Raw genomic sequence first — 12423 nt, forward strand, 5'->3', positions numbered from 1 at the left:
CTCATACAGCCTACGACTTGAAGGTCTGTTAGCTCGGGCGCTCGGACCGGTAACTTAAATAACCATGCCTTTTGGCTTATAATAACTACAACGAAGCGGGAAAATTGGTAAAATAGGTGAATAAAGGCCCTCGAGTTTGGCAATACCCTTTTTTCCGCGTAAACATTGGTGGTTGTAGAGGAAAGTTGTGAAGTTGTTAAAGACGGCCCCACTTTAACAAACTTTCAGGGATTGGAGTGTATAGTGAAGACTTGGGTTTGACATTGGCACGTGCGCAAGTGAAGGCCAGCTCCACCGACACGCTCGGGCCCTGCGCCCGGTTGAACGCGCTCCAAAGCGCGATGCAGTGGGTGCAACTTGGAGCTGGCATACGAAATCACCCAGCAACTTCGAGATGGCTCCCACCAAGGATACTGTCAAAGTCGCAAGCGACTTTGAAAAAATCATTCAGGACGGTAAGAGTATTTGCGTCAAAGGTTTTGATGACGAGTTCTAACCATCCCTCTTGTTGGCCACAGGTCGCGCCAGAAAGAAGAACGAGGCGCTCGCTGCCAAAATCTTTAGTACAGGTCGTCGCTCGAGCACTTCCGGTTCGAATGGCAGTGCTCCCAAGGTCGCCGCACCTGGCGGGACTCTCGCCAGCCGTGCTGGTGTGAAGAAGGTTCGATCTCTTCGTTTATTTTACACCTGCGGCTCCTATTCTGACCATATTAGCAACCTCCCAAGGGCCCCCGGCATAGTACCGGCAACATCAACGGTGAATGGACTCACGATCTCCACACCCAACCTCCGAAAGGGCCCAAGGCCATGAACGGCAATACCTCCTCTCTCGCCACCCGCATCACGAACCCCAATGCGCCCCCATCACACGCACCCACCGGCCCCCGTGCGAAACGTCGCGCCGCGCAGATAGCGAATGGCTTGGAAAGATCGGGATTTCAGGTCCAGCCACCCTCAGGCCCCAAGCCACCCTCAGGTCCCAAGCAAAAGCAGAAGCCGATTCCCACTGGTCCCTCTGCCAACAACAACGCATTCAACAAAGGCCTCAGCATCCGTGGTCTTGCTGGGCCCTATGTCGTCATGGCCCAAAACTTCGCCCCAGGCACTACCGCGGCCGATATCGAGTCTGCCATGACCCCTGTTGGTGGAATTATTACATCGTGCCGGATACTCAAACAGAGCCCGATCGTCATCGCCGAAATCATCTTCGAAAGCAAGGAGGGTGCCGATAATGCTATTGCCATGTTCGACAAACAAACAGCCGATGGGAGGGTTCTGAGCGTTTACCACAAAGTGCCGAATGTTCGCGCCCCTCACACCAGCAGTCAGAATAACCGAAACAGCGGTTACGATGAGGACGATAGCGTTGTCGACGGTAGGTGGGGGTTTGAAGAGCCCATGCAGGTTGACTCTAATGGATCATCCTCTGGTGGCAACGGCAAGCCACCTCCTACTGGACCGAGCCTGTACTCTGATAGCTTGGTTAGTAAGGCCAACACCAACCGATGGGGCAGGGGTTTCAGAAGATGAATAAACCCGAGAGAAGGAGCAGCAAAAACGCGAGGATCTGTATCATATGTTTAGCCGACCTCCCCCGACATCACATGGCAACGCCATCTTCCTCTCCAATTATTGCTACGAGTGACGAGTTGGAGGTTGATATTCCTTGGCCAGTCTTCTCAGGGGCGGACAAGGCTGGCATCATGAGGGGCAGAGGATGGGTTGGGAGGGAGTTTTGGCTTTATAAGACCTACGATGGGACAAATAGTCGCAAAGACTGTCCCTGCAAAGCATGCAACGAAGCAGAGCAAGCGCGAGGATTTATTCATGGCTATGCAACAGTCACAAAGGATATGGGGGTATAACATGGGATGAGGGCATTGGGACAAGGAGGAAAAAGAAGGGGACTGGCATGGCGTTGGAGGGCGTTTTTCTGCTTTTTCTTTCTGCTGGTAACCCCTCTGCCCCCGACATGGATAGCTCTTATTACTTTGAGCTTGCCTCGATCAATGATAGCAAATGTAGATAATCAGTGTGAAGCGGTTGTGGGGTAATGATTTGGGTGGACAATTCAATATATTACAGCTGTTCTTCAAGCTTCATTATTTACATAGTTACCTTCATTTATGACGACTAACTACCATCTTTACAACCCATCCAGCCGAAAGGCATACCGTTGCCGTTGGCTATCAATACTTGGGATCTTTCCATAACGTACCTCATATCCAAATATCTTGTCGAATTTACAGGCATATAATTGTCTACTCACGATGACCCAGTATTAACTTGGCCACCATGCTAACTTTGGCATTCTTCTCTTTTTTGTTGTCGGACCTCCCTTTTCCACTTGTATAGTTACGGCTGTCTGTCTTTAGGTGCATGACAGAGATACTCATAGGGAGACTTACCACCCAGATTTAAAAACAAGACTGCCACTCATGTGATATGCCTGTGAGGTCACAACAGCTGCCCCATATGTGTAAGCCTTCCTCCATTTCCCACTCACGACATTTTGACTGGATGCTGGGTGGGGATGGTGGTGATGGTGGTGGTAGGGGTGATGGTAGGGGTGGAGTATTGATGAGGAAATCTTGGGGTGGTTGTCTTTGATTTAGTTACTTCAGGACAAGCGGAGAGGACTGGGTCTTTTGGAGGGTTTTATTCGAGTTGGTTGGGGGAGCGGTTGGGGGTGGTTTTTTTATCCATTCAGAACAGCTGTCACATTTTCCTGTAGTACCTAACTTTAACCTGCTGTCTTGGTAAGTATTTTACACCGAGATATACACATCTTCTCTGCAAATATTTTCCTACATCCTCAAAGTTATATACACACATTCTCTCCTACACAAAAGATATGTCAAAAGCAACAGTAAACAAAGCAACTCGGACATATAAATCTAGATTCGATCTCAAAAGATGCAAAAAGCTATCAGCATCCCACAATATACATGACAAGATAGGCATGTAGCTCACCTCATAAACTCACTACCCACCTAACCTCACTCTCACCCCCTTTATTCCCCCACCCCTTCACTAATCACCATGTACCCCGGACATCTTTCATCCTACATCCCACCCGACCCCTATAGACTTATCACCACGCAAAACATCACATCATTTCATCAAAAAAAAGTAATTTCGCAAGAAAAAAAAACGTTGGCTAATTACACAAGACAAGAAAACCCATCCCTCCCACGACCACAACCTCCCAGACATCATAGAGCCACCACACTCAAGTAAAGAAACCATTTCAAGAGCAACCTCCCAACCACAAAACATCCCCAAGCCACCTCAATACCAACAACCCCCCTTCTCCTCACATCAACAACCAGCACTAACACAAATCTTCAGCAGACAAAAAAAGCGCAAGCAAGTCAACTTCAAAGCGGGGTAGAATGTGCTGTGCTCTCTGTGTGTGTGACTGTGACTGTGAACATAATGGTATAAAAGGACAGGGAAGTACAAAAAGTTTAAAAAAAAGCAAAAGAAAAAGAAAAGCCAAAGTGCGTTTCATGCCTGCTGCCTGCTTCTCTTGCTTTCTCTTGCCCTCGCCCCCTTCCTTCCCTGCCGCTGTCCCTGCTTGAAATTCCTTCTGCTTTATCCATTCCCTCCCTCTTCGCTTCCTTCCTCGCTTGCTCCTCGTAATTCTTTCCCATGTTTCTCCCTGGTTGTAATCGTTGATGGCTGGGTCGCCGCAGCGTTTCGTAGTCAACAACAGAGTGTAGTTCTGTATACCTCACGCTGTCCATGTGGGCGTACCAGGTCTTCTGAATGCAATAAGGGAGGGGGGCTAATAAGACGCCATGATATCCGGCGCTTGCTGTCAATCTCGGCTTTTGCGACTCCGGTCGATCGGCCATGCATCCTGCCTTTGGCTAATTTGTAACAATCTTTCCACATTGCGCTCCAGAAACAATGTTTGGCTGTTGGGAGATCAAGACCCACGACATGCGTCCAAAGGAGCCGCATGTCAAAACCATCCGCTGCATGTAGCAAACTCCAACGCCCCCCTGCCCAGCATAGGTCCATGGCTGCGCCCATCTATCCAACTTGTGGCTTGACTGGTTGGTGAAATCAGTGCCAGGGGCTCTGGTTATTCCCCATGAACCCTTCCTCGAGTGTTCGCTCCTCCAGGTTGCGGATGAAGTTGCGTCCTGGCTGCTGGGCGCGACTGCCTCTTCTGCCTGTCCTGGTCGATGGCCCGCCCTGGTCCATGCCCACCAAGCCATCAGGAGGTGGTGGATAATAGGCAGGACTTGGCTGTAATCGAATCGGCTGGCTTGGGTCGAGGTGGCTGGCCACCCTTTGAATGGCAGCGGGAATACCGCTTTGTTGCTGCTCCATGGTCGAGGCACGCGGTCTGGGTTGTTGTTGCTGACGGTTTTGCTGCGAATACATATTGGCCTGTGGAATACCGCCGGCAGCATAGTTTGCTGGCGGCATTTGGGCAGGCGGTTGTTGTACGCCCATCTGGCCGTACCCGCTCGGTTGGCTGGCATATGCAGGTGGCGCGCCGGTATGTGACCCGCTAGGAGAATACATGGTGTTGTTGGAGTACAAAGGTGGTTGCTGTGGATGCACTGGTTGTTGATACTGCGGTGCACCCATAGACCCGTATGCTCCCTGCGCCGCCGAGCTGGCCTGAGCCTGAGCCTGCGCTTGCTGTGCCCTCTGCTTGCTCAGAGCTTCGGCCTGAATCTGCTGCGTCGTGCCTGGGGCAGGCGATCTGTTCAGGGCGCTAGACTTGAGGTTCATTGGCGGCACAAACTGGCCGGTATACTTTTGTTGGGTGATGAAAGGGTGCAGTTTCGCTTGCTGTGGCGACCATCTCTCGAGTGGGTTGATCGTCAAGAGGCCCCTGACAAAGTCGATGAACGCGATGCGGTTATTCATCTCTGCAAAATCCAAGTCAGCCTTTTCCCCCCTCGCCTGCGTATAGGCTCCAACATACCTCTATCAATCTCCGACTGCTTCATGTTCTTTCGGGGCATTGGATACGACTTGATAATCTCAGGCAGCGTGTTCGCCTGGAAATACTTCTTGCTGGGCTGCTCCTTGGTGTTGTGCTCCCGGGAATACTGCTCCATGCTCTTCAGGTGATATGTCCGCCTGCCAAAATCATCCTGTCTCTTCTCGAAGAAATCACCAGCTTGTTTGCCCACCTCGATCATCCAGTTTGGTGGATTTCCAAGCATCTCAACGATCCGCGAAACCTGGTTGTACTCGGAGGATCCTGGGAACAAGGGTAGACCCAGGAACAGCTCGACCACGATGCACCCCAGCGACCACATATCGATTGCTGACGAATATGGTAAGCCTAGTAGAACTTCGGGTGATCGGTAGAAACGCGACTGGATGTACGTGTACACAGTCTGACGCTCGTCGCAGGCGGAGCCAAAGTCAATAATCTTGATAATCGGGCTCTCGAGGTTTTTCAGCAGGATGTTTTCGGGTTTGAGATCGCAATGAATCAGCCGCGCCTTGTTGAGCAGCGTAAGCCCGTTAAGCAGCTGCTGGGCAAAGACTCGGACCAGCGTCGTGCTCAACCCGCGGAACTGGTTCTGTTTGATGAGCTCGTACAAGTTGACGCTCAACAGCTCGAAGACCAAGCACAGATGCTGCCTGTGAATGAATGTATCCTTGAGCCGGAGCAGATGATGATCGTCGTTCTTGTCGAGCTTGGTGTTGAGCTGCCAGCCGCGATTAGAACACAAGATCAGCTCTGTGAGGGAGATAGACCTACCAAGTCAAGCACAGACACCTCCATCATACTTTGGTTGAAGTAGGCGGTCCGGTTCTTGATCACCTTGACAGCCACGACCTCTTGGGTCTTGAGGTTTTGGCACTTGACAACCTGGCCGAAAGTACCTTGGCCAAGAACATCCAAAATCAAGTAACGGTTCCTGACCCTCGCAGTTAGCTTTCGCTTCAACCTCTATCCCAATCAAGACTCCAACATACTTGTGCCCGGCTTCCTCAGAGCCCAGGATATCGTTGACATAGAGGATATAGTCACTATCCTCGTTATCAAACCCATCGTTCTTCACACCCTTGCTCGGTTTCGTCAGGACACGGCGGGGATTCCGTGCCGAAGAGTACTTGAAACTGGGATTGCAAATCTGGTACGTGGCTGGAAGGTGCGCCGTGAGAGCTTGGAGAGGCTGTTGAGAAGTGTCAGTACATACGTCACCGGCATGGGTTCAAAATCTCGGCAATCTGGACGTACACTGATGAAGCCTCCCTCAGGGTTGGCTCTCCGGAACGGCGGCTGTGCGCTGATCTTGGGCTTCAGGTCAGATGGCCCTCGGATCTTCCTGAACTCGGGCACCGGGCCCTTGTCGTGCAATTGCATGGCTTGTTGGGGGACACGCTTGGGAGACTTGGGATCCATGTAAGAACCGTCCATGGCCGAGATGTTATTCGACGGCGAGTAGTTGTCTGGAATGGAGGAGTAGGGGTTTAAAGGAGGTAGCTGGGAGGCGGTTTGGCGACTACTGTTATAGTACGGGTTCTGCGGGGCATAGTCCGACGACCGGGTCGGCGACTGTCGTTGCTGGGGCTGCGCATACTGGCTACCTCCAGTTGACTTGTATGGTGATGTAGGAGACAAGACTTCCATGGGTGAGTATCGTTGCGCAGCGGTCGAGGGCTCTTGCTGCAAGTTCGCGGCTCGTCCACCAGAGAGGTGGTGGGAATGATGGGGGCGCAGGGGATACTTGACGCTGGAATTGACGCCGGAGTAGCCATCATGGGCATCCTGCATGGCGACGTCTCCGTTGCCGTCGCGAATCTGGGGACTGGTCATGGGCGAAGACGATGAAGATGCCTGCTGCACCTGCTGCTGCTGCTGCTGCTGTTGTTGTTGTTGTTGCGGGTTTAAGCCGCCTTGGTACTGGTCATACTTGAAGCCGGCTGGAGGTTGCGCCGCGGGCTGTCCATTGCTGGAGTACTCTCTGGGCGACATCTGGCTGGAGCCGTTGTATCGTCGTGAACCGCCAGCGCTGGTCGGCTCGGTGTATGACTGCCACTGCTCCATGGCTGCGGGCACCTCGAGATGCTTCGCTCGGAGTGGGTTGCGTCGTCGTTTGCGATGCGATGTTGGAGTTGCTTGTGTCGCAGAGGGTTTGGGGCCTTTGGGCTCGAAAGTGGGAGGGGGGACCCGCTCAGCGACGGCGGAGGCGGGTCACTGTCGAGCCAAGCAACCGGGCAAGGTCTCAGGGATGGAGCCGTTTCTCAGCACGACCTGAGCTTGGAGCCTAGGTCAAAGCAGGACAGGGGCGCTTGGGATCTTCTCTTGTTTTGCGCGAGCTAGGAGAAGCGGGAGAGAGAGCAGAACAAAAAAAGGATGGACGAGAAATACCTAGGACAGACGGATCAGGATCTCATTGTGCCAGAGGTAGGAGGTACCTGTTGTGGGGGGTTGAAAGAGCTGAGTTTGGCGGGAGTGGGAAAGTTTGGGAGAGCAACACCACGCACTGTATCTACGGCACCGTGGGGACCACACGATTTGGCCGTGTCACGTCAGCGCCAACGTGAAAGCAATTTGCAAAGTAATCGCTCGGTAGCCAGCTTCGGGCTGCCTGCTGACAATTCCTTTTTCGACGGAATTGGCTCTTTACTCGTTTTACTGTCTACAAAATGACATTTCCCCTGTCGTTGCGAGAAAACTCTTTATCTTGTTCTCTATCTTGTCGTTTCAGGTCTGCCTGTGGCAGCTGGAGGTCTTTGGCACACACATGCCACACACGACACAACAAGATGTGGCCCAAGCTTGATACCACCGAATACGCGCTGGAGGGGCAAAAAAACCGCTGATCTGGCATCTGAATGTTACCGCATTACGACACTTTTCGCGATGATCCTTCCAAGCTGATTTCAGCAAGATGAAGACTGTTACTAAATCTATATTAACAGAGGGTGCAGCGCGATAACAGAGATGCATATCGAGTGTGGTCTTCGGGATCCAACCGGGTGTGTGAGCAAGAATCAGTTGCCATACCTAGACGGGGATGCAGCTATTCATTCAAACTTCCACGCCACTCGAAAAGCCGGGATTCTCTTGACCCTCAGTATATGAGGTGGCTGAACATGACTACGGAGTTTCGTCTTGATGGCTGGCATAATCACAAACCTACCTCCGTAAACGATATCAGTGACCACCCTCTTCGATAGCGACTTACAGTGGTTGCATTCTGGTGCTGGTCCCGCCCGGGTTCACCGTCGACTATTCGAATTGACAACACCAAGGCTACAGAGGTTGTCATTGGGGTTCAATCTGAAGATGAACAGACGTCAGCAAACTTGTGATGTTGGGCATCAACTCCTCAACCCCCCATGTCTCAGTGCCCCTTCAAGCAGCAGGAGTCAGCATAGCCGCCCGTCTTTCCGCAGCAGTCAAGCAATCGTCCGGCCCAGAAAAAAAACCTTTTCCCCTGCTGTTTGCATGCATTGGGTTGATAGCCACCGGTGAGCCAATCGTAAGAATGCCGCACCGGGCGACCAATCAAGATCCGCGCTGCTGCACACAGATATCACCACTTCGTACAACTTCTCACAGCTCAAAAGATGAAAATGCGTAATAGTAGAAGGAAAAAAGGGGAATCATCGACTTTCCAATTCATAACCCTCGCGTGGTTTTTGCCCGTTAGGCCCATTGTGTCCAAGCCTTAGCACCGATTTTTTACAATCTTCCCGCTTTCCATCCCAATCCAGTCCCCAGTCCAAGTGCATACTCCATCCGATATTAGGTGTCGGTCGTGGGACCTGTCAGGAAAAGAAGACAGACGTACAGGAAAACTAGCAGAGCGACTCCACGTTCCACCTTTTAATAGAGCAAGTATACCAAAAATGTCGTGTTCTCATCAGATATCAAGAGCAATGAGAAAATGGGAAGTCAAGCTAAGGAAAAGGGCCCGAAAGTGTGCTCCCATGTGGTATCCTGAGCAGTGAAGAAGAAAAGAACAGATCAAATCATTGTGAGAGGCGTTAGTCAGATCAGAACCAGAGAAAAAACAAAACTACAAAATCCCGAGAAGAAATGTCGAAAGTCCAAGATCAAAATCAAACCAAAATCAAAAAAGATCAACAGAGGTAAATCGTGACGTGAAAATATCACCAGCAAAGGAGAAGAGAAACAACAGAGAGAAAACGCATTCGAAAACGAGAAGAGTAAAGCATCCGAAGAGAGGAGGAAGAAACGCAATAGCAGGCCCCAGATCCCAAACCCATATTCCCGAAATATCCATCCGAACCGTTGTTCATCGTTCAGATGATCCTCAAACCGCATGGCGAGCGCGAACGGTACGACGTGGATTCATGCGCCCACGCGCCAGGGCCTTCTGGCCAGATGAAAGAAAGGAAAGAGGCTTCGCAACTTTTCCGCCGCCGCATCTCTGGTATCGACGAGACCCGGACAACTAACCCTGGTAACCAGAATAGCCGTTGTTGCCAAAGTTCTGAGGCGGGGCCTGGCCCTGGTTCCACTGCTGAGCATTGTTCGGGTTCGGACCCTGACCGCGCCCGTAACCGCCAGCACTGGGGGGACCACTGTAGCCCATGGGGCCACCGCCGTACGCAGCAGGAGACTGAGCCTGAGCTCCAGTGTAAGCGGCCTGCTGACCAGGACCAAAGTTGCCTACAAACACGGTTAGCCAGTTGGTTACAATCGCGATCGGAATGGAGAAAGAACATACCACCGTACTGGTTAAAGTAGGTAGAAGGAGTTCCAGGATAAGCGGGGGTCTGTGCGCTCTGAGGGCTGTACGCCTGGTTGGGATCGAACTGAGCCTGCTGAGCCTGAGGAGTCTTGTCCTTGCCCCACTATATATTGTACTGTTAGCACTCGAACATGACAAAGTCAGGATGAAAGAATGGTACATACGCTGCACTTGAGGGGGCGACCATTGACATTGTAGCCGTTCAACTGGCAAATGGCCATGGCCGCATTCTCATGGGTGTCCATCTTGATGAAGGCAAAACCACGGTCCGCCTGGAAGCGGGACTCAACCACAAAACCAAAGTTCTGGAAAAGCGGGACCAAGTCGTTCTGGGTGGTGTACGGGGTCAAGTTGCCCACGTAGCAAGTTGTCTGCCAGGCCGGAGTCTGATTGACAATCATATCGTAAGAGTGAACGCCGTGGGTGGGGAAGTGATGATGGCCGTAGGGGGTCGTCGGGGTCATGCCCATCTGCTGCATGGCCTGCTGCTGGGCAATCGAAGGCTGGCCCTTCTGGTTGGCCCAGTTGCAACGGATGGCGCGAGAACCGAGCCACTCGCCGTCCATGGAGCTCAAAGCCTTCTCAGCCTCGGGACGGTCGCGGAAAGCAACGAAGCCATAACCGCGAGAACGGCCAGTTTTCATATCCCACATGACACGAGCCTCGGAAACCGAGCCGAAAGCGGAAAAGGCCTGAAGAAGGACCTCATCGTTGACCTCGTTAGAAAGATCGCCGACAAAGATGTGGAAGTGGTTCGAAGTGTCCTCCTTGTTCGTGTTGTTCGACTGATAAGCCCAGTTGACACGAATTTCCTGTACAGAAAAGGCGTCAGCTTCAAGTAACAAATCATCCAAGAAAACTCGAACTTACAGCCTGGTGAACACGACGGCCGTTCAAAGTCTGCATGGCACGCTCAGCCGAGCCGGGATCATCATATTCAACGAAGCCATAATTGTAACCCTTCGCCTGTGGCATTCAAGTCAGTCAATGTTGCTTTGTATCAGGCCATGAACTCGACAGTGCGACTCACGTTCTTGTCCGGGATGATCTTGACGTTCTGGACGTGTCCAGTGGTCTCGAAGATTTGACGGAGAACGTCTTCGGTGACGCGGGGGTCGAGGCCACCCACGTAAAGGGCCCGCTTGTTGGGCTCGGGAGCGGCACGACGGGCGAATGGGCCACCGCTCGTGGGAGAGATGATCCCACTCTTGTCGCCGCCGCCCAACGGCGATGTGATCGCAGTTGGGATAGGGTTGGTGTTCTGCGGGATATGGAGGGGCGGCGGGGGCATGTGCGCCGGGTTGCCATTGCCCTGGCCGTTCTCGTAGCCGGGCGCGCCGGCGTTGGCCTGGGGAGGAGGGGGGAGTTGGCCGGAGGCCGAAGCGGAACCGTTGTCAGCCATTTTGTTTGTTTGTTCGCTGGTGGCCGATGAATGTTTATACGGAAGTTCTTGAAGAGTTCGAAGAATCGCGACGTTGGGCGAAGCTGGCAAGGAAGACTGTCGTCTTCTTGGCAAAAGAAAGCCCCACTGTGAAGCTGGGCTGGCAAGGAAGCAAGCGAGCAAGAATACTTTGCGAAAGAAAAGAACCGGAGTGCTGGTTCCTATTGTCGCAAAGCGGAGAGAGATGTGAAAGAAGAGGAAAAGCGCCAAATAGAGCAGAAAAATTTCCGACTCTTGTAGTCGCGACTGAACCTGGCGGGGCTGTTTTGAGCCTGGCCAACGATGCGAGATGCGGAAAGCGGGGGGGATAACGACAGCGTCAGCACCTCCTTCCCGGTGTCGATGGATTCCGTTGAGTTCCGCGCCGAGAGTGTACGGGGGTAGAAGTTTGGAGTTGAGGGCTGTCGTCCTAGCTTTGCGATACTTGCGATATGACAGCTAACGGTAGGAAAGCGGAGACAAGCTCAGCCAGGCAAAACTGAAAGGTAAGGTTGGTGATGATGATAAGAGAAACCGAGACCAACAGTGAGAAAAACAGACAATCAAAGGAGAAACCCCCGAGAGTTGCTAGCAGCTGGCAGCCCGGTATCTGCGCCGACTACTTGACGAAGGAGAGGGGAAACAAGAGAGAAAAAACCCAGAGAGTGAGGAGAGTAAGGAGGTGATGGGAGGGGAAGGATTTTGCTCCAATCGTGCCATTGTCCTGGAATTGAGAGAAGCGGCACACAGTGCGGCGGCACCTTGATTGGGAGGGACGGCCTGGCCCCTCTGGAGCACGCTATGCCTATCGGTGATCCGTGCTCTGAAGTCGTCCCGTGTTTTTCCCTGCAGGGCAGCTGTCAATTGGCCTGGATGTAGTGGCCAGCCTTCTATCACGCAAGGCTATCTACGGGGAACCGAGGAGGGGTGGTGTTGGTGTTGGTGGGAGCGTTTACCGGGCACCAACCTTTAACGGAGGCTGTTTGGGACCATCTAGAGAGAGATGGAGAGACGAGTACAAGTGCAACTGGACTCGTGATGGTACGCTTCGAACACAATCACCTAGTTGCCTGTTTGCGTTCTGGATGTGGCGTGTTTGCTAGCCGAGTCTTTGGCTATCCCAAGCAAGGCCAAGTGAAGTGACATGCATGCATGTTCCAAAGCATTCGCATCTTGTGCGTCTCACCCCAAGGCAACATCTGCCTAGCTGTAGCCCGAGGTGCTAGGGCACACACATGTTTAAGTTCCTGTCACGCAAGGCCTCGTTGTTTTAAAGACCAAAGATTT

General features: G+C 52.4%; 3 protein-coding genes across 3 annotated transcripts; 1 reads left to right on the forward strand and 2 right to left on the reverse strand.

Moving 5' to 3' along the window:
• Positions 1 to 327: 327 nt before the first annotated feature.
• QC762_710970 (uncharacterized protein) lies at positions 328 to 1965 on the forward strand. Its single transcript, XM_062893947.1, has 3 exons — positions 328 to 455; positions 519 to 661; positions 715 to 1965. The coding sequence occupies exons 1-3, from the start codon at positions 395 to 397 to the stop codon at positions 1528 to 1530; spliced, it is 1020 nt and encodes a 339-aa protein (XP_062739801.1). The 5' UTR covers positions 328 to 394; the 3' UTR covers positions 1531 to 1965.
• Positions 1966 to 2795: 830 nt separating this feature from the next.
• YAK1 (dual specificity protein kinase yak1) lies at positions 2796 to 7621 on the reverse strand. Its single transcript, XM_062893948.1, has 6 exons — positions 6227 to 7621; positions 5962 to 6161; positions 5744 to 5903; positions 4952 to 5690; positions 2974 to 4895; positions 2796 to 2908 (listed from the first exon to the last, which is right to left on the reverse strand). The coding sequence occupies exons 1-5, from the start codon at positions 7034 to 7036 to the stop codon at positions 4075 to 4077; spliced, it is 2730 nt and encodes a 909-aa protein (XP_062739802.1). The 5' UTR covers positions 7037 to 7621; the 3' UTR covers positions 2796 to 2908; positions 2974 to 4074.
• Positions 7622 to 7834: 213 nt separating this feature from the next.
• On the reverse strand, positions 7835 to 11842 carry PUB1 (E3 ubiquitin-protein ligase pub1). The gene is made up of 5 exons (XM_062893949.1): positions 10747 to 11842; positions 10587 to 10682; positions 9881 to 10528; positions 9693 to 9819; positions 7835 to 9634 (listed from the first exon to the last, which is right to left on the reverse strand). The coding sequence occupies exons 1-5, from the start codon at positions 11116 to 11118 to the stop codon at positions 9417 to 9419; spliced, it is 1461 nt and encodes a 486-aa protein (XP_062739803.1). The 5' UTR covers positions 11119 to 11842; the 3' UTR covers positions 7835 to 9416.
• Between the last annotated feature and the right edge of the window lie 581 nt (positions 11843 to 12423).

The sequence above is a fragment of the Podospora pseudocomata genome, chromosome 7, assembly GCF_035222375.1.
Source record: "Podospora pseudocomata strain CBS 415.72m chromosome 7, whole genome shotgun sequence".
NCBI lineage: Eukaryota > Fungi > Ascomycota > Sordariomycetes > Sordariales > Podosporaceae > Podospora > Podospora pseudocomata.